Here is a 20,254-nt window from a genome sequence, read left to right as displayed (position 1 = left end):
ATGTCCAATCGTGGCCTGAACCAAGCGGAGCAAAGGCTCACTTTGAGGCTGCACGATAAAGCCTTTCCGCCTCCCTTCCCGACGGTGGAAGCCGAAGCAGTAAGCAGTATAAATGATAGCTGTCAGCTCTGTGAGCTTGTTTTAATGAAATACTCGAAGGCAAAATGGTTCTTGTGCAGTCTGCCACGGAAATCACCTCTCCATTTGCAGCTCAGCAACAAGTGGGTTCTCACTCTACACCCAGGGGAAAACGAGGTGGCTGACGGAGTCGCCTCCTCTTAAGCGCAAGCTGTGGGCTGAGCCTGGGATCCATGGGGCATCTCCTGGGGAGCGCCGAGGGTCAGGAAATCTCAGCACAATGAGCAGGAGCTCAGCGTGGTTGGCGTGTTCGAGGCCTCAGCCTGGAGAACCTGATCTGTGCAGTGTGTTCAGCAAGCATGTGGAGTGAGTGAATTTGAATCAGAAGTTGGAGTGTAGTGTAGGGCGAGATTTGACTGAATAAAACCAAAAGGGAGTTGGATGGCATGCTGATGACTGTCAGATGCACTATTTAAGGCTAACGCTTTTTTGAGTTAATTATTTAAAGAATATATTTCTAATTGTTTGTACTTAACTAATACTGCTATTTTGTTACTAGTACTTAAATGTTCTTTTGGGATTTTAGTTGAACTTCAGCTCTGTTTAATGTTCTACTTCTGGGAATTGGTGAATCTCTTTAGAGAAGGGAGACTGAGGCTAATGGCATTCACAACTTGTAGGAAATGAATATAACTAACATGGACTTTCTCTTAAAAAGAGGTAGCTGTAATGTAGTGAAACTTCCCCTGCTTTAAGTTGAACTTTCCAGTTGTAAGCACAAATCCTCACTGAATACGGTGGTGTAACACAAGCGATGAATCGTGTCGTCTTGTATCTCCTTCACAAATGCCTTCATTGATGGTAGTTAGAATATTTTTAACTCCTCGCTTCAAGTAATTATGTATTAGCTGCCATGTCTCTAAATGAAATGCAGCAAATTGTGTGAAATTTTGACAGCTGATTGTGTTCTGACTGTAGTGACAGCTTCAAATTGCAGCTTGACATTTGCTTATGTTGGACTGGTTCACACAGTAATGTCACAAATATCTCCTATTTGATCTTCCTTATTAAAATCAGCTGAAGCTTTATTTTTAGAGCTTATTGCGGGATTGTTAATATAACAGTTAATTCTCCTACACCATTGCCCCTGTGTGATTATTTCACAGCACCAACACAATACATACGCTACACACAAAAGATCAAAATGATTCCAGCTTGTTTGAGAGATTCAAAAGGGCCTGTGATGCTCTAGACACAAGAGCAGTCATTTAACAGAACAGAATCGCAACTGCATATACATCAAGGTAGATCAAAGGCAGCTGGAAGATTGCACATTTACATAGGGACGTGGGTGATGCTATGGGAACCCAGGAGCTGACTTGGAGGAGTGCGCTGGCAGGACGGGAAATAAGGAAGTTCAGTGAGCATCAATGGGGGGTGCTTTTATTTTTGTTTGGATTTTTTTCTTTACTTTCTTTGCATATCTGAAGGGCTGCGAAAGATAGATGAAGCTCTGATGCTTTGTCCCCTTAATTCACTACTGGTGTACATCAGCAGTGCTAGCAACGGCTGCTTCCAGAGCACGCTGCCTGAACATCTGGACCAGTGTCCTTGTTGCATGATAATTTCTCCACCTTTTCTAAAACATACAAGTGGGAAAAACAACAACCAAGGAGCGAGTAGTTACTGAAAAGAAAAAAAAAAAAAAAAAAGTCAACTGGTTGTCTTTTAGTTTTGTGACATTGTGCTGCATATTTACAATCTTTCCTTGTTTGCAGGCCTGAATTCAGGAAGGGAGCGATAACTGCTATAAAATCCAAAGGTAAGAGCCAACTGTTAAACTACTTAAAAACCTGTCTTTCTTAGGGAAATTTAAATGATAGAAAGCCTCTAAATACAACATTTTTAAGGAGATGGGAGAAATGTGGAATTTCCGTGCCTCAGCACAGGAGCAGGCAAATAGTTATTGATGGGAAATTCTGGATCAGAGAGAACATGTGTGTGATTTGGAAGGGCAGCGATCTTTGTGCTTGGTGATTTAAATCAAACAGGAGCAGGAGAATCATAGCATCACCAAAGTTGGAAAAGACCTCCAAGATCATCCAGTCACCTACCACCAATATTCCCCTACTAAACCATGTCCTTCAGGCCAAGCAGAGGAAAAATCTGACAATTTTTTTTTTCATTATTCCTCTTTGAAATACTGAGTGCAGGAGTGGATGGGCAGCAGCATGTTTGTTTGTGTGGTTACCATAGGTGGGCACACAATGGTGTCTGTACGCACATGTGTGTCTGAAACAATTTTTTTCCTTGTGCAGGCTTTCTTTTAAATCAGTGTCCAGGCCCTGCATGTTTTCATTCTCCCCTACACTTGATTTTACTTCTGATTACCTTAACTGCTAGTGTCCGAAGTCATCTGTAACTCTGTAAAGGAAGGCAGCACTGGGACCAGAGAGTTTTTTGCTGGGAGCTCAGCTTCGGGAACTATTACAGTCCTGAATGACACCAAGCTTATTTCACAGTTATGGAATCTGAGCTGATTTCAGGACACCATTAACCGTGGCTGCTTTGATGCCATTTGAAAGGCCTCTGTCACATCTCTAGCCTACTTAGCTCTCTGCTGGGGAGCTGCATGTTGTGGAGCCCTTCGGCACGTTTGCTCTCCTCCCACACGTTCAGCACGGGAGCGAGCACGGGGTGCAGCCTGCCCCACTCTGCTGCTCGCGGCAGACCTGCAGTCCAGGGGTCTGGGGATATAGGATGAAAGGTGCAGCTGCTGCATTTGTAGATAAGGCATTTATATAGCTTGTGCCATCAAAAGCACAAAACAGTGAACAGTGCTTCAGTCGAATATGAGCTGGAATTTCTGTATGAAGCTTGACAGTTTGCCTCTCTCCTGCCGTCTGAATCTCTATTTGTGAGGCTCTTGCCTCATTTGGGGCATCAACTTCCTTTTGATAACTTTGGAGAAATGAGGACCCTCTGAAAACCGTTAGGAATGGGCAGTGCTGCTCTGGAAGTAACTGTAGGCTTGACATTCTAGCTTGTGGCTGCTTCCTACAGTGGGGCTGAGAGAGAGAAGTATGTTATGTGTCTGTGCACAACCTGCAGAGAGGTTTCATCAGAGCAGGGCAGGGGGAGGTGTGGGGTAGGATGTCTGTGCCCCTGCCCTTCCCATGTGCTGCCCTGGGGAACCACGAACCCAAAGAAGAAAGGAATTTGTGCCTGTGAATGTTGTTCCCACCTGTGCCTCTGTTTCCTCTGACTCCCTCAGCCTATGCTTGTTGCTGTTGTGGGTGCAGTTTAACATACAAATGCTGTTGATGCAGAGCCCAGTGTTGCTGCTGGTCAGCAGCACTCCTCAGTGGCCCTTCTGTGGTGAAGCAACTGTTTTTTTCTGGAGAAAAAAGCGTGGCTTTCTGTTGTGGTTTTCTTTTTTTTAATCAAGGGAAAAAGAAAAATTAACAGTTACTGCACGTCTGAGCTGGCAACCTTCACACCTGAATCATCTCATCAGGCCTTCGTTGTGAAGAGCTCTGTGTACTTCCCTGTGTGTCTGCTGCTTTTTTTTTTTCCCCTCTCCTTCCATGGGTCAAAGGAATTTACATATCGAGGAATCTCTCAAGCACTTCAAATTTAAATGTGATTCTGTTTTTCAGTGAAATTGCTTGCTAATTACCAGGTCCTTTTGTTAAAGCCATCCAGTTCTTTGAAGTCGTTTTTGTCTGTATGTGGTCCTGTCACAGAGTGGTGTTTTTTTCCATTTGTGACATCATTGCCATTTTTATGCCAACTCTGTGATGTCATGGTTATCCTGTGACTTCACTGTAGGGTCAAATAGAGGGAGAAAGTGGAAGATAATAGACAAAGCTGTAATTCAGGCAGCAGATGGTCAAGTAAATTGCTTGGAGTGGAAATATTCTGCCAAACTACCTTGAGGAACAATGAAGTCAGCCCTGTAAATGGCTCACTGTTCCTCCACAGCAGCTCAGTTAGGAGACCACGACTTGGTGACAGCACAGTGCCAGAAATGCACACCTCTGCTGGGGGTCCTCAAAACAACCCTAAGCCCGAGCTCCTCTATAAACCACAATGTCTAGCTACCTCAAAAGAGCAGTAAAACAGTAGTGCCTGTGCTGTCACATGAGCGTGGAAAAGATTTTTATAATTCTCCCTTTATTTTTTCCCTTCACTCTCAGCTTTCTGGGGCGAATCTGACGATAGCAGCTCTGAGGCTGTGGATGTTTTGCGTCCACAAACTCACAGCCCAGAAACAGATGACTTTGATGACTTCTATGATTGAAGTTCCACCACTTGCTTTTGGGAAGCAAATCAACAGCATCGTCTTCCACAACTTGAATGCTGCTGTCTCAGAAGTGCACCTCAGAGGTTGATATTTGCATTTAAATACAGAATAAAGATTGCTTGGTATTCTACGTACTCTTTGTATGTGTGTTTACTCTGTTTTTCTTTTCTGAAGGAGGTCCAACTGAAGGTGTGTCCTCAGATGTCCACTTACCCCATGGTGGTTGTACAAGTTTCTCCAGAAGGCAGCTGGGACCCATTGGCTAGTTCCCCAGTTCTTTCTGTTTTTGGGGGTTGGAGCTGATTGTCTGCAGGTCCCTGCTCACAGCAAGCACCTCCTGCCCAGTGCCGTATAAAAGGCAAGGGATGCATCTGTGTAGTGGCTAATGCTACGTGACAGAGATGCATGGGTTGTCACACACGAGGTGTGAGTCAGCAGTGATTGAGAAATTACACCTCCTGGGTCAAAACTTCCAGCCTGACAAATTACTCTGGGAGTGGTCCCAGCTACTCTAAGAGTGAAATGTGGCCTTGGGTGATGCTGTCCTTGGGGCAGCAATGTCATCACGCTGTGTGTGGTTATTTCTCTCTGTGATTCAGATCATTTCTAGAAGAGGCACTGAGAAAAAGGGAATCAAGTCCATTTCAGTACCTGGTTGTATATGATCCAAATGTATCTTTTTGTGCTGCAGGAGAAATGTGGTTGGGCTGCAGTGCTTAATGGCCACATCACCAAAGTCTCTGTTTTTCTGGAAGCTGTGTAGGCCACACGTATGCTTAATAGCAGTACTACTACTGCCCAGCTTGGCAGCTGCTTTTGTTGCAGTACGAGTGCAAAAACCCACCATCTTCTCATATGTATTCTAATATTTTGGCTATAGAGCTAAGTGGTTTGGAAAAAAGAAAGCAAGCATTCTGGGTATGCATACATACGCTACTCGGGGCTGCCTGGCATGTTTGATCTTTATCATCTTCTGCAACAGATCAAGAAGAAGAAATGCATAAAATGTACATTTCTAATTCAGCACATTTTGGAACAGAACAGAATTTACATGTGGTGATCCTCAGTGATTTTCTGCTTTTAGTTGCTTTGTAAAATCTACGCTGGTGTTGCTGTATGGACATCACAATAATTGGATGACTCTAGGAGCTTCATGCATTTTTAATTTTCTTCTTTTAATTCCTTTTATCTAAAATTAAGTTCATTAAACATGAGATTTTCTTTCGAAGGGAGAAACCAGGGGACATATTAAAAAAAATCTGTTCATAATTATGATAAGTTCAAAAGCAAAAAACAGCACCCCAATTAAACCCTGCTGCAAAGCAGTACTGCATCTTTGAATACAGCCACAAATCTTTGGGTCTGGTCCATCAAAAACGATTTTTAAATGGTAACAATATTCTATTTAATAAAAAGAATGTGTAGCCTGAGACGAGCTTTGAAGAAGGCTTGAAAATGAGAAGAAATGGTTAGTATAGATGTCTGTTGGCTTGTTTCATCTTACAGGTTCCCAGTTTGACACCGGCAATGGTGCAGTGTTGATTATTCCAACAACTGGAAAGTGAGTGCTGCTAAGGATGGAGTGTGTGAGCGGGGTTGCTGGAATGGGAAGCAGCTGGACTCTGCAGCCACAGGATCCCAGCCAGCATTATAGGTCTGCCTGGGTCAGAGTGGCTGCTCTGTTTCTGTGCCAAGAGGAAGAGCGACTCTCAGCCTGCGTGCATCTGCACAAGGGAAGCTCTTTGGTGTCCTACTTCAATGTGACAGTTTCCGTGCCTGTTGGACCACGGGCTACTTTAGATTGGGCTTGAAAATGAATTTTTCATTGTAGTGGCAGCACAACCAAAAGCATTAATGCTGTCCTGCTGCTGGTCCTGGTAGACAAGAAGATATTTCTAGGAACTTCTCAGTAGTCTTCTAGCAGCATGTCGGAAGCTTATTTTCCTTCTTTATCTGCAGTCTCAATGTCATCTGGGAGACTTGCAGCACAATGAGTGTATGACCCCACCATGCTAAGGCCTGCTTTGTTGCCCCTCGGTGCTTTGTTCTGCCCATCCTTCAGCTGTGGTAATTCATTTCTGAAGCCCTGCTCATCTGCTAAAAGTAAGCTCACTGGTATATCACGCCACAGACAGACCATTGCTATGTGATTTCCAGTGAACGTCAGACCAAAGTTCATCTGGAAAGAGTCTCTGCGAGCTGCGCTGCGAAGTAACACTGCATCAAATCTGCAGCGCCTTTGTAGTTTTAAGCTCCTTCTGAGTGATTCTGGGTTCTTGATGTCAGCCCACTTTAAATCTCCTTGCATGACACAAGGCACCCATCACTAGACTCTGGTGCTTTTCATTCCCTCAGTCCAGCTTAGCCTCAGACATGCAGCTAATGACAGATGACAGATGGCTTCGGGAGTTTCTGCTAAGGCAATATCTCTCTTCTGGTATTTAAGCGATAGCCGAGTTCCTCCAGAGCATATTTTTTATTATACTTTTATTGTGCACAGACTCATTAGATGCAAAACGTTCTGCCAGTCAACTTTATTCTGCTCCTCGACAGCTGTCATACCGGCAGCCTGAAGATGATGACAGCTGATGCTGATGGACAGTAGGACTGTAATCAATACAGCCTGAACAGATTTAAATCAGCATGCCACTCATCCACTGAGAACGCGGTAACGAGAAATCTTCATGTATTCCTGCTGTGTATTTGCAGTGACTTAGAGCTGCATCCTTTTTTGCACGTCACACACAGCTGTACTGAGTTGAGGCTAAACATCAGCTTGTGCCCACGAAAGCAAATTAGCAGATGGGTAGGTGCTGACAAAAAAAAAAAAAAGCTGGATGAGTGCCATCATTGAGTGAGGGGAAACAGTTGTGTAGGTATTGAGCTGATGTGCAGAGTGAAAATGAGTTTGTGGTGAGCTTTCTAGGCTAGGAGTGTATCCAAGCTGCAGAAATTTAGGAAGTTTGCATTTAAGAATGAGGAAAGCGTGTGTGTGTGCTTTCAAGCACTAATATTCACACACATTGGTTGGAACAGAAGCTTCACAAGTCCCACAAATATCTCATTCTGTATTAGCTGATGTTTTGAGAAGGATCAGCATGATGTTTTCTTTTAAGCTGGCTCATTTGGACCCACGTATATTCACACAGACTTCCCCTCTGGACCCTTCCCCTGCTCTGTAGCCCTTCTCTGGATGCTCTCTGATGGCTTTATGTCTGTGTTGTACTGTGGCCCCAGAGCACAGGCAGTGCTGGCAGTGAGGCTGTGCAGCACAGGGCCTGGTATCTCCAGCATGCCTTTCTGGCTCCAGGGCACAATGCTGGCTCAGGTTCTTGCCACCAGCCAGAACCCCCAGCTCCCTTTCCATGGGACAGCTCCTCATCCCCTGGTCTGTACACACAGCCGGGGCCGCTCCATCCCAGGTGCAGAACCAGCATCTGCTCTTCTTCATACAGATGGTGACCACTCTTGAATTTGTCAGGATCTTGGGCCTAGGCCTCTCTACCCTCAAGGGAACCAAAGCTCCTCCCAATTTAGCATCATCCACAAATTTACTTAATATAACGTCCAGACCTTTATTGGAGTCATCGATGAAAACGTTAAAGAGAACTGGTTCAAATCCTAGAATTCCATCAGCAGCAACTGGGGCAGCACCCCTCAGGCTGAGGGCTCCCCATGCCCAACACATCCATGACTTTGTAATGTCCCAAGCCACCTCCCTGATGACTGCTATAAATACGGGGACCCTGACAACAGAACTCCAGTCTCTAAAAGACTCGTGTCTTGGTGCAGCCTTCTGCCACAAGAAGCTGCAATTTAGAAGGAGCCTTTCCCCCTTCCTACCATGGATCCTCCCCCACCCAAGAAGTGTAGGGTTCAGGGGAGCAGCAGCAAACCAGAGCCAATGGATGTTGATCCACCCAAGGACGACGTTGAGCCCATGGAAGTGGATGTGCCTCCAGAGGAAGAACCAATGGAGATGGATTCACCTCCATAAGAGCCAGGCAAGCACTATAACATCATGCTTGCCTGGAAACATCAGTACATCTGCTGGCGGCACACCAGGGGCTCTCGACTTCCATCTGAGCATTGAAATGTCACCATCTGCCGGAGAGCCCCAGCTCCAGCTGCTGCTCCCTTCCTTTCCTGTCCTCAATTCTCATCCTTCCCCAGGAGCTCCCACCCCTTTTTTCCCAAGCTCTGAGGAAAAGGGAAGGACTTGGACTGGTGTCCTCCAAGCTGCTGCCATTCCAGGACAACAGGAGGAGTCCAGCAGACAGTCCTGAGCACCTTGCAGCCTCCAGGTGAGCCCCAAGTAAGAGGGCAGGACTGGAACTGGTGTCCTCTGAGCTGCCGTGTGGACAGCTGTGAGCTCCCTGCAGCCCCCAGGTGGTCTCAGAGAAGCTACGGAGGCACCTGTTCATCTGGAGAAGCAGAAGACTTTGGTTTGGACAGGAGGAAGAGTTGAAGTTCAGCCTGAAAGTCCATTCCAGCTGCTCCATTAGAACTTTTTGCTAAGAAAGGACAATAAACAATTTAAGAGGATGGTAAAAAATAGTAATAATAATAAAAAGCTAAACCAGTAAGTGCCTCTCCATTTTTGGAACTTCAGAGTCTGCCCTGAGACTCAAGTGTCCCCTCCCACTCTCTCCAGACAGAATGACTTTGCCTTGTGGGATGAGGTCCCAGCCAGCATTACTGTTCCCACTGCTGCCCCCTGCATCTGCCAGCCTTGTCCACTGAGCTACCCAAGACAGGCATTGCCAAAGCAGATGTTTACTCATTACTGTGTACGCTTGATACCATAAGACTTAAACAATTTAGTTAGTATTCAAAGAATAGATCCCTTGATGCTCCAGATAAGAATATGCCCCTTTGTGTAGACATGGGGAGGCACTCAAGAGCAATCTAGTCCTGTAGACGTCAAAGAGTGATCGCTATCATCAGTACCATCTACAGGCAAACTGACTCACAAGAATCCCTCCGTTTACAGATGCAGGTGCAAAGATAGACATAATATTCTCACAATCCCCAATTCTGACAGTTCTGGGGATAGGTGGGAACTTTGTGGAAACTCTATGAAGATTCATGTGTTGAATGTATATAAAGAGGGTGCTTTAGCTGCGAGGTGTGCATGCTTTGTGGAGAGATCCCCGTGCATCCAGTGCTTTAATAGACCAGTGTTCGCTTTGCAAACTATCACTTGATTTGGAGAGTTTGCTTGGTTACAGTTTTTGGTAACACATTGGCCCCCAAATTTGTTTGCATGACAGCAGTGTCGGGGGAATACCAGAAAGAGTCATTTTCACTCATAGCTCTTGAAGGCTTTCTTTTCACTCCTCAATTATTTCACCTCTCAGAAAAATTTAAAGAAAACAATCCTAGGCTTCCCACAGGAAGAGTTTTCTCTTCACAGTGAGGAACAGCTGGTGGATGCCAAATTATGAGGAGCGTCATGCCCTCGAATTGTTACAGAAAAGAAGAGCTATGACCCAACTAAAATTCCATCTTTATACCATGCTCTTGTTTGTCCTGTGCTGGCTGCAGCTTAGTTCTGCTTTAGGATATCTGCAGGATTTATTTGTTTTCATTCGCCCAGCAAAATGTAGATTAACTTTTCAAGGAAATGTTCAAGGAAAAAAACAATAATAATAACACTGCAACAAAGCTTGTTTACACAAGTAATTATGAGATAAGATGATCATATTTCATTTGCATTTGTCTCTTTTTTGGTATTATCAGGATAAAAACAACTGATTGCCCCTCAATACAGTGTGTTCATACTAAGTTTGTCTTGCTATAGACTAAATTGCAGCAGGAAGAGCGATATAATAATAAACTTCAATCAAGATGTGTTTTGTAAGGAGCAGATAAAGGACAAGCTGATACAACAGATGTAGTGCCAGCGGAAAGTCGATGGGGAAATTTATTCCAGTCACAGATTTTATAAGAGAAGTGACAACAGAAAATGGCTTACCAACAGCCAAACGAGGCTCGGAGTGATGAGAAATCCAATATTGGGTTAATGTGTTGCACAGCCAATTAGCAGGGTTCCTCTCCCCAGGTCGGCAGTTGACTCCACAAGCATTGCTGAGGTTTGTTGGCTCTGTTAATGAGAGCCGGGCTCCTTCCTCACCTCCTTGCCCATGTGCTCCTAAGCGTGCAAGGGCCAGGGTGCAGCACAGCACAAAATCTTCCCCCATTAATCCTTTTTAATATCTGCAGATTTAATTCCATTTGAACATCACCACACGGCTAACTTAATAGTATTTGCTTATGCAATGGGTGGAGCGACGTGACAGGGATTCTTTATGCTGGCTGTCTGCAGCCACCCGAAAGGAGGCTGTGTGAGGCGGGGTCGGCCTCTGCTCCCAGGGAACGGCCGTAGGACGAGAGGGGATGGCCTCGTGTTGTGCCACGGGAGGTTCGGGTTGGCTGTTAGGAAACATTTATTCTCTGAAAGAGCAGTGAGGCAGTGGCATAGGCTGTCCAGGAAGGTGGTGGGGTCACCATCCCTGGAGGTGTTCAAGCAACAGGAAGATGTGGCACTGAGGGACGTGGTTGTTGGGCACGGTGGTGCTCTGCAGGACTTGCACTCGTCGCTCTCACGCCACCCGCCTCACAACCGCTCACACCCCGCGCAGCACAGGCCCGCCACGGCCTCTCCGCAGTGCGCGTGCGCGGCAGGCGCTCCCGCCTCTAAGATGGCGGCCCGGCCCCCATGCTGCCCCGCGCCGTTCTCCAGCCCCGGAAGCGTTGGGCGCCGCCTCGTTCGGGGCCGTTCCTTGCCGTCCGTCGCGGCCCGGCGCCGCCATGGGAGTACCGGCTTTCTTTCGCTGGCTCAGCCGCAAGTACCCGTCCATCATCGTCAACTGCGTGGAGGAGAAGGTGAAGGGGGCGGCCTGGAAGAGGGGGAGGGAGGGAGGCAGCGTGGTGCCCGCTGCGGCCGCTCGGCTCCCGGCCTTCCGTGTGCGTGTGGGCAGTTGGGAACAATTCCTCCTCGCAGAGAGCCGAGCAGCCTTCACGTGTTACGTGTTTGCCTTAAGCGAGGTTTCTGTGTAGCACAACGGGAGTCGGGGTTGGCGTTCGGTTCTTTTCGCGGCTTTTCAGGTTTAGGCAGTGAAGTGGTGCCCTAGATTGGGGTGAATCGCATGTTGGAGCTGCGAAGTACTCCGCTTGTCGTCCTTACGGCTCCTGAGCCTCCCTCAGTGCAGTGTGAGGGGTTCGTGACCTGTCCGAGGGGTCTGAGCTTTTCACCAGCAAATCCCCCTTTCCTTCAGTATGTCTTACGTGGAACAGGTTGCCCAAGGAGGCTGTGGATGCCCCATCCCTGCAGGCATTCAAGGCCAGGCTGGATGTGGCTCTGGGCAGCCTGGGCTGCTGGTTGGTGACCCTGCACACAGCAGGGGGTTGGAACCGGATGAGTATTGTGATCCTTTGCAACCCAGGCCGTTCTATGATTCTATGAATATCTATTCCAGCAATGAAGCAGGACTGTGGATACAGCATCTCTATTAATTATCAGTCCTCTTGACAGCCATCACTCAGTGTGAAATTCAGCTGTTCTGCTCCAAAGCGGCGTTCTTCTGAATAAATGAATGCAGATGGTTGTGACGGTATACGTAGATTGTTTACAGTCTTGTGTTTACTACAAGTGGATGTTTTTTGTCTTACAGACTTTCCAGTATTTCCTGGATAATGCTTTAAGATCTGTGTGCTTAATAGCAGTCACAATTTAAATGGCAAATACATTTTCATGTTTAACAATTCAGCAGAGCTTTCTGTAAAAGCAGAAGGCTTCCTTCATGTTAATAAACATCTATCTAAATGTTAACTTAATCCTAATTGCTGTGGAGTTCAGGTAAAGGAAAGGTACCTGCAGAGGTCATTGGTGTATGTGATTGCAGGTCTGTTCAGTAACTGAAACTGTAACAGCAAATCTTAAAAGAGAAGGAACAAGATAACAAATTCTCTAGAGTCAAATTGGCTGACCATAATGGAGCATCAGACCCAGATTTCCTTACGCACACTGGTTTGTTCTGACTTAGGAGTGCAGTGTGTATACAGCGAGGACACCTGAATAAATCCCATTTAACTACAATTTTTGATATTCGTACCTGGTTATAGATTTGAGAGCTGCCTAGGACAGTGGTGAGAAGCTGTGTCTCACTGTGGAGGAATTTAAATTTCTCTCACAATGTAATCAGTTCTGTGTGTATCTTAGGATTGCTTATAAATCTTTCTAATCAGAAGTTTTGTATCTGTGGGTAGCTTGTCTCTTTGAGATATGACAGAGTTGATCCTTGTTCTCTTACCTCGCTAGGTTATTTCTTTTTCTTAAATCTGATTAATCTTTTTCTTAAGCTGAGCAGGAAGAATAAGAGGAAGATCTCGAAGATAATATAAAATCCAGGGGAGAATGTTCTTAATCAGATTCATACGAATTAATAAAGCTGCTACTAAAGTATCATATTTGAAGATCTGTTTTCAATGGTTTCAAAGGCAGCTGTAGATTAGAAATGAACAGTTTAGTTCTATCACAAGAGATATCACTCCCAGATACTTAAACCTTTTACAAGACGTTTGCATTAAAAAGCTGATGGGTTTGTGAGTGGGTAGTGGCAAAGCTGCTGACATAGCAGTATGCAGATGAAAACTAAATGGCTTTCGTAGCCATCTAAGGGAGATGGTGCTTATTTTGCTTTACCTTCAAGATGGGAAATAAGATCTGTGGAGAGGGCAGTTTTATTTTCCATATCACATAGTTGTAAGCCTTTGATGTCACAGTTAGCTTTGGCAAGAGGTTTGATGGGAGATCAAGTAGGACACAAGACAAGCTGCTTGTCCCGTTATCTGATGTAAACCAGGATGTCTGCTCTTCTTTTAAAATCAGGGCTTTCGCTGCCCAGAGGAACTTGATAAAAATCTTAAGCTGCAGAATAGCGTTTGCACCTGGCAATTAGTTCCTGCTAAAACCAAAGGATTGTTCTTGTTCTAGAAAGTGTAGTAACATGCTCCTTTTTTTGTGAGTTCTGAAGGAACCAAGCTGGTCCTGATTCCACTTGTCAAAATTTGGCTTGTTGGCGCGGCTAAGAGAAGAAAGATGCGAGTTGGCAGAATTTCAGTATTTTAAAGAAATGGAGGAGATTAGTGTTTCAGTATTTAAAAACACATTCACAGGAATGTACTGAAAACATCCTGTGCTCCTGCAGCTCAGGGGCTGTGTAAGCTCAGAGGAGGTGCTGGTGCATGTTGGTCGGCTTCTGACAAGTTTCGCTTGGGTGGGAGGAGCAGTAGGGGAACACTTTTCCTGCTGCCTCCTTGAATCCTCTGATCACAGCCTGGATGGAATAGCATCACACTCCTTGCCAAGCTGTACTCCTCATTGCAACTCTGTGATACGTTATAACTCCTTCCAGTCATCAAGTCTTTAAAATGACTTTGATGTCCTCTTGGTCAAAGGATGTCTTCTAGCATGGATGTTACTGGTGTTTGATTTGCTTCCTGGTTGTTCACTGAAATTTGTTTTCTCCGTGCATCTGGGTTTACCATGTGTAAGTGTTCAATCGTGCTGACGAGCTCTGAGAACATCGGTGATCAGAGGTGTTTAGAGCAACTATAATTCAGCATTGAGTTGACCATCCACTCTGTGAGCTGAGCTTTGTGTCTGGTTAGATATTGGCCTAAAGGAAGGCAGTCACAGAGTTAAGTCTGGTTATTTCACAGGTGGGAAGTAGGGCCTGGGATTTATTTAGCGTGTCAAGTGCATCTGTAGTCAAACTCAGAGTCAGCAGCTGAAGAGTTCAGGGGTGTGTGAGAGCCTTGGTGCATTTGGTACCAAGAAAAGTAATAGGTATGTGCTCCAAATGGCAGTTTTTGTCTGGTGGGATCTGAAGGGATCTCTTTCCTTTGTAGAGTGGAATCTAGTAGGAGGAAGTGTTCTAGTTAAATCTTGTACTTTGCTCATTCCGACGTATCTACTTTTACTGTTCGGAAGCTTGTTGTGTCACCTGCTCTTCTCCAATGTGTGATCAGCCGTAGGTAATGGCTTCTGCTGCTTCCTTCTTCCTGTGGGCTAGGGAAGTGATACAAGTTTGTTTAGATGTCCCAATCTTGAAAGTTGTTTTAAAACAACAAGCATTTAAAGTGAAGAGATTTTTGACATTTCTTGTCGTGTGCGAATCATCACGTCATATTATACACTTTGAATCTCCTTCCCTGCATTTTGAGGGAGCCTGGATGGGGCTGGCAGTTTATCTGGAAAATACACAGTGTGGAAGTTCCTTGGAACAAAATGTGTAATGCATGCTGATCAGCAGGAGTGAACTGGCTCTGATTTGAGTCATCATAATCCCTTCAGGTAATGTTAGTTTTATAAAGGCCTTAAAAACAAAGCTGTGTGAGTAGTGTAAGCTTGAACTTCCAGGTAATTCTCTCTAGGGGAATTTGTTGCTGTGTTTTTCTACTGCCTTTGAAGTGATTACCTGGCACTGAGGGACATGGCTTAGCAGGCATGGTGGTGTTGAGTTGATGCTTGGACTGGGTGGTCTCAATGATCTTTTCCAATCTTAATGATTCTGTGATCTCCTGTGAGTCTGTATGTTAATACTCTGTAGATTAGTTGTTCTGCTTGCATGATTGAGTACTGAATTAATTGTTCCAACTGCTCTTGCAGGCCAAAGAATGCAATGGCGTCAAGGCTTCTGTTGATACAAGCAGACCAAACCCTAATGAGGTGGAGTTTGATAATCTGTACTTGGATATGAATGGTATCATTCACCCTTGTACACATCCAGAAGACAAGTAAGGCAATTTCCTTTGTCTCTATGAATAGGACTCATTCATAACATTTCACGTGTTAAATTTAATGTTCTACATTGTAGGCCAGCACCTAAAAATGAAGATGAAATGATGGTTGCAATTTTTGAGTATATTGACAGGATCTTCAACATTGTAAGACCAAGGCGACTTCTCTACATGGCTATAGATGGAGTGGTAAGTATTGACTGAATTTAGTTCCTAGTAATGACTATTTATGAAACTATGCTTGATGCCTTCTGCTCTCATAAGATTCGCTGGACAATAGTTTTCCAAAATGAAAAAATTACAGGTTAAATATGCAGTTAATTAAATTCTGTGTATTCAAAACTGTTAAAGAATTTAGTCCACAGGGTCTCATCAGGTGGCTGATGTAGTCTCTTGCAATCTGAACTTTGCTCTTGCAAAGCAGGAAACTTTCATAAGACAGTAAAGTTCTGAAGTTATTTCACATGTTCTTCTGTTCTGTGACTTCAGTAATAATTTATGCAGCAGACTGGGAAAGACCAGAAAGCCATTTAAACAGGTGCACTTAAAGTGAGCTGTGACTTGATTATGCCATGAAATGTTTCATGTCTAGCTTTAAGCAGACACCGGAGTCTGTCTTACTCTGTTCCTTATCCCCATCCTGCTGGTACATTGGTTAGTCTAGTGGAAGATACCACTCTTCATTGAAACCTTCACTTCACTGAATATATTTGTATCCACGTTGTGTGCTGAGGCACACTGAAATAGCCTGGCAGGCTTCTGGTAGGCCTGCTAAGCTTTGGCTGTTTCCCTAGGCTTTTCAGCTTTCTCATTTAGCAAGGTAAGATGAATTCAAGTAAAAACTTTCCTACTTAAGGATACACGAGTGCAGAAATTCCTAATGCGTTTGTATATGTAAAAGTAATCCAACAAGTAAATGTTGATGTATCCTTTTAAAAATCCCAAATACCTGTCCTAACTAGTGAGTGAGTACTGTCTGCTGTAGTAGTTTGAAAACTCAAAGAGCTATGATACAACGGTAGGAGTTTCTTTTTGGAGAAAGGGTGTGTTATAAATAATGCTTCTTGGGAATGTGGCCCTATAAGCTTAATTTATTTTTTTAAGAGAGCCTTTAAATCCTTGAGCATTGTGTGTTTCTGAGATGAGGGTACAGTTGCACATGCTGCTGGGCTGCCTTTGCTGAGAGGCTTAAGAAACTTGCTCAACTCTGTTGCCATTTGACAGAGTGAACAGAATCCCAGGTTTGGTTATGGAGAGACTCTGTGTTAAATGGTTATATATTCACAAACTGGCCAATTTCAAAAGGCTTGAGAACCAACCAGAACTTGAGAAACAACCAGCAGATGGAAAATAACTGTAGATGCGGTGACTGACCCGTGCATTGTGATGCCTGTTTCAGGCTCCACGTGCAAAAATGAATCAGCAGCGGTCAAGAAGATTCAGAGCATCAAAGGAGGGCATGGAAGCTGCTGAAGAGAAGCAAAAAATAAGACAAGAAATTCTGGCAAAAGGTAAAGTTGTGGCAATACCTGATGTTTTTCAAGTCAGAGTCACCTTTTTTGTTTCTAGAGTTTCAGTAAGGGTTAGAAAAGGGATGTACTCTCAAAATATCTCTGTGCATTACAGAAAGGAGGGTGTAGTGGATCTTTTTTTTTTTTTTTTTCCTCCCCAAAGTTAAGATCCAAGGTAAAATGTCACTTTTGTTTTCTATCTTCCTGCCTGAAATGGATTTGTGTTCTTTTAATTCCTTCAGGAAGAAAGTGAACAGAAGAACAGGGATAAACAGAGTTTTGCTTAGCCTCCCACTACCCTTACAGAAAGGAATGAATGTTTCTGGGTCCCAACAAAAAGTTAGTTGAGGCTTAGCAGTAGAGGTCGTGTGAAGTTGTTGCTGCACAGGAATAAGGAATATACTGCAAGCAAGGGTAGGTACTTTGATTGGAAACTTGAAACTCAGGAACAGAGCAACATCAGTGCAGTTTGAGAGTGGCAGTAATATGACTCGAGTGAAAGCAGTGTTTGTAGCTGAAGGATGTTGAGTGTGCTGGAGGAATTAATTCAGATGACTCTGTAGGCAGAAGTAATGTGGCCTTCCAAGTGAAAGCATAGCCTCGTTAGAGGTTAAAAAGTCAGGGCACACTTTTTTTTTTCCTGTTGCATTTCTAGACTCTTTTATGAAGTTCAGAGATAAGAAGTTAGTGTAACCTTGTTTGGGTGCTCAAGTGAGTAAGAAGTGGAAACGTAGGGTAGAATATACAAGAAAACTATTTCCTAATGTTTTATCTCATTTAGCAAGCTTAGTTTCCTTGAGACTTCTAGTTTTTGGCCAAACAGGTAGTGAAATCGCTGCTCTGAAGCAACAAACGTTTGTAAGAGCACCAGTACCTAACTTTAAGCTGAAAGTAATGTAATGGTAAGACCTGTTTTGTTTCTGAAACAAAGTAATCTTTTGCTAAGTGTTAATTACTATCAGGGTAGCCATCAGAGTGTTTGTCGTGCAAAAATGTTTAATGTTCCGTGTTGATTTACTTCTGTTAAATGTCTCTATTGCTCTAGGTGGCATTCTACCTCCAGAAGAAGTGAAGGAAAGATTTGACAGCAACTGTATTACCCCAGTAAGTGATCTTGCACTTAACCAGCAATTGTCAGTATCTGGATGATGGCTTAATTTATTTTCTTCTGTCCCTTTTTAGGGAACTGAGTTTATGGACAATCTGGCAAAATGTCTTCGCTATTACATCGCTGACCGTTTGAACAGTGACCCAGGGTGGAAAAATTTGACAGTGAGTTTCACAGTTTGATACTTCAGGAAAATTAAGGTGATCTATTAGGATAGGCGAGGATATGACTGAAGAGTCTGAATTCAACAGATTTGTCTCATCTTTTCAGACAGTTATTAATAATGGACCAACCTGCACCTTCTGCTGGTCTTCGGAGGTGTATTTCATCCTAATAACTCAATCTAAAAGCACCATTTGTTTGGATTTCATTTAGAAGCAGTTAAAAGATCTGATATTGCAAGCCACAATTTGGTATAATAGGAGGCAGGGTTTTAGGAACACTTTATTATCTTACGGAAAAATGTCACGGTCCATTGTACGTGTATTCTTTTCACTCTTTATTTTTAACTTGTTCATTGCTTCAGACTGCATTTTTTTCTATTATTCGAATGATGTACAGTAGATGTCAGTCAATAAAAATTATTCACAGCAGCTTTCATGCCTTTCTTGATTTTGAGATTCTCTTATACTGTTACTCAACCACTCCACCCCCAGCAAGTTCTGTTTCTGACAACCCTGTTTCATCAATTGTCCATATAATTTATCAGGAAGCTAATGATATGATAATTTCAGTGGTGTTTGAATCAATATGTCAGCTTCATCCTGAAATTAGAGAAAAATTAAGGCCTGCTCAGAGGACCCAAACTCTTAAATAATTGATTTTTGAGTCATAATATGATAGTTGACACTACAAATTAGGATTTCATATGAATCTGACTTAAGAATACTTGAGCTACCTACTGTTGGTGGATTTTTTTTTTTTTTAAGGGTGGCAGCATAAATTGATTACCTTATTTATAAATCTTTGCAGGTAATCCTGTCTGATGCTAGTGCTCCTGGTGAAGGTGAACATAAAATCATGGATTACATTAGAAGACAAAGAGGTATACTTGTAATAAACTGCAGTATGGCACTTATTTCTAACCTGTTTTACGTTATTGAACCAAAGCTGTGTAATTCTCTTTCATGTAGCTCAACCAAACCATGACCCGAACACTCATCACTGTCTGTGTGGGGCTGATGGTGAGTTTTTTCTGACAGTGTATCTCATGTTAAACTTTCTTGTGCTGTTTTTTGATTGTGTTGAGCTGTAGTGTTTAGAATTTGGTTTGCGTTTGTATAATGTATAAATAATCCAGTGTACCTGTTAGTTTTTGACAGCCACTGTCTGTGGCCAACGGGCTGACTTTCACTTAGTTGTACTATCTGGGTAGTTTGTGGGTAAGGCCATAGTTGCTGTCATGCTTGTTTAAAGCAGAATGTACGTGGTTTCCAGTTGTTGGTTTGTTGTTCTTTTTAAGAAAATGCTTCATGTTTGTCATTCATTTTATTTTATTCTTCTCTTTGGATTGGTAGCTGATCTAATAATGCTTGGATTAGCCACACACGAACCAAATTTCACCATAATTAGGGAAGAGTTTAAACCAAATAAACCCAAGCCGTGTGCTCTTTGTAACCAGATGGGTCACGAGGTTAAGGATTGTCAAGGTTTGCCCAGAGAAAAACAAGGCAAGGTAAGAATTCTGATATTTCTACAAGTTCTTCTCAGTGTGAACTAATTTGTGTCTTAATGACATCCTCACATTATTCTTGCTGTCAGTTTTGTCTGAAGCATAATACAAATTATGCTGCTGGAATTGCCTGGCTTTCTTTTCATATTAATAAAATGATACTTCTGTAGCATATAAATACTATTCAGAATCTAACTTTCTCACTTATTAGTTTTCTTTCTTTTTCCCCACTGGCAAGGGAGGATAATCAGTAACTTAAGACACACAAAGTAGTAAGATGCATGCTTGGCATAAGAACTTGAGAACCAGTGCTTATGTATCTCTTAGCTCTTTTCCAAGTGTGCTTTAAAATGGAGCAGGATAAGCTTGGATGTAATTCAGTCATTTCCTTTTATTTTAGCATGATCAGTTTGCAGACAGTCTTCCTGCCTCTGAACAAGAATTTATCTTCATCCGCTTATGTGTTTTGCGAGAGGTACGTGGAAGCAGTTAGTAAATCCCTTGTGTGTGAATAACGTTGTTAAACTTCACTGACTGAGGTTCTTGGTGTCTTTTGCCTGTGTTGCAGTATTTAGAAAGAGAACTCACTATGGCCAGTTTACCTTTCACTTTTGATTTTGAAAGAAGCGTTGACGACTGGGTCTTTATGTGCTTCTTTGTTGGAAATGACTTTCTTCCTCATCTGCCATCTCTGGAGATCAGGTACATGAGCATATACTTTCCTTCAAGTATACCTACAGTAGTTTTAAATGAAAGGTCTCATGCTTTTGCTT

At 43.4% G+C, this 20,254-nt stretch overlaps 2 protein-coding genes, 1 long non-coding RNA gene and 1 pseudogene across 7 annotated transcripts in view; 3 read left to right on the top strand and 1 right to left on the bottom strand.

Annotated features, from left to right (window-relative positions):
* The window catches only part of KIZ (kizuna centrosomal protein), a 39,794-nt gene extending 35,280 nt beyond the window's left edge, over positions 1–4,514 (top strand). For 4 of the 5 annotated variants that reach the window (XM_085218654.1, XM_085218653.1, XM_085218652.1 and 1 more), the window contains 2 exons: positions 1,857–1,900; positions 4,278–4,514. In XM_085218654.1, the coding sequence (XP_085074780.1) occupies positions 1,857–1,900; positions 4,278–4,381 (148 nt within the window). In that variant the 3' untranslated portion in view covers positions 4,382–4,514. Of the gene's footprint in view, positions 1–1,856; positions 1,901–3,526; positions 4,251–4,277 lie in introns of those variants that run through there. The other variant, XM_085218655.1, reaches the window with a different exon arrangement.
* A 1,819-nt stretch (positions 4,515–6,333) lies between these two features.
* On the bottom strand, positions 6,334–11,185 carry LOC146544840 (uncharacterized). Its single transcript, XR_014881801.1, has 3 exons — positions 10,362–11,185; positions 8,801–8,898; positions 6,334–7,197 (listed from the first exon to the last, which is right to left on the bottom strand). It is a non-coding gene; the product is annotated as an uncharacterized LOC146544840 (long non-coding RNA).
* LOC146544841 (uncharacterized) lies at positions 7,181–8,944 on the top strand (annotated as a pseudogene).
* The window catches only part of XRN2 (5'-3' exoribonuclease 2), a 44,791-nt gene continuing 35,640 nt past the window's right edge, over positions 11,104–20,254 (top strand). Inside the window, exons 1-11 of the mRNA XM_019612476.3 lie at positions 11,104–11,272; positions 15,060–15,187; positions 15,268–15,379; positions 16,590–16,701; positions 17,747–17,805; positions 17,884–17,973; positions 18,782–18,854; positions 18,943–18,993; positions 19,327–19,484; positions 19,882–19,956; positions 20,050–20,183. Coding sequence (XP_019468021.2) covers positions 11,198–11,272; positions 15,060–15,187; positions 15,268–15,379; positions 16,590–16,701; positions 17,747–17,805; positions 17,884–17,973; positions 18,782–18,854; positions 18,943–18,993; positions 19,327–19,484; positions 19,882–19,956; positions 20,050–20,183 — 1,067 coding nt within the window. The 5' untranslated portion in view covers positions 11,104–11,197. The remainder of the gene's footprint in view (positions 11,273–15,059; positions 15,188–15,267; positions 15,380–16,589; positions 16,702–17,746; positions 17,806–17,883; positions 17,974–18,781; positions 18,855–18,942; positions 18,994–19,326; positions 19,485–19,881; positions 19,957–20,049; positions 20,184–20,254) is intronic.

This window comes from Meleagris gallopavo, chromosome 2 (genome assembly GCF_905368555.1).
Source record: "Meleagris gallopavo chromosome 2, MGAL_WU_HG_1.1, whole genome shotgun sequence".
Lineage (NCBI taxonomy): Eukaryota > Metazoa > Chordata > Aves > Galliformes > Phasianidae > Meleagris > Meleagris gallopavo.
The sequence above is the reverse complement of the archived record's forward strand: the minus strand, read 5'-3'. Positions and strand labels throughout refer to the sequence as shown.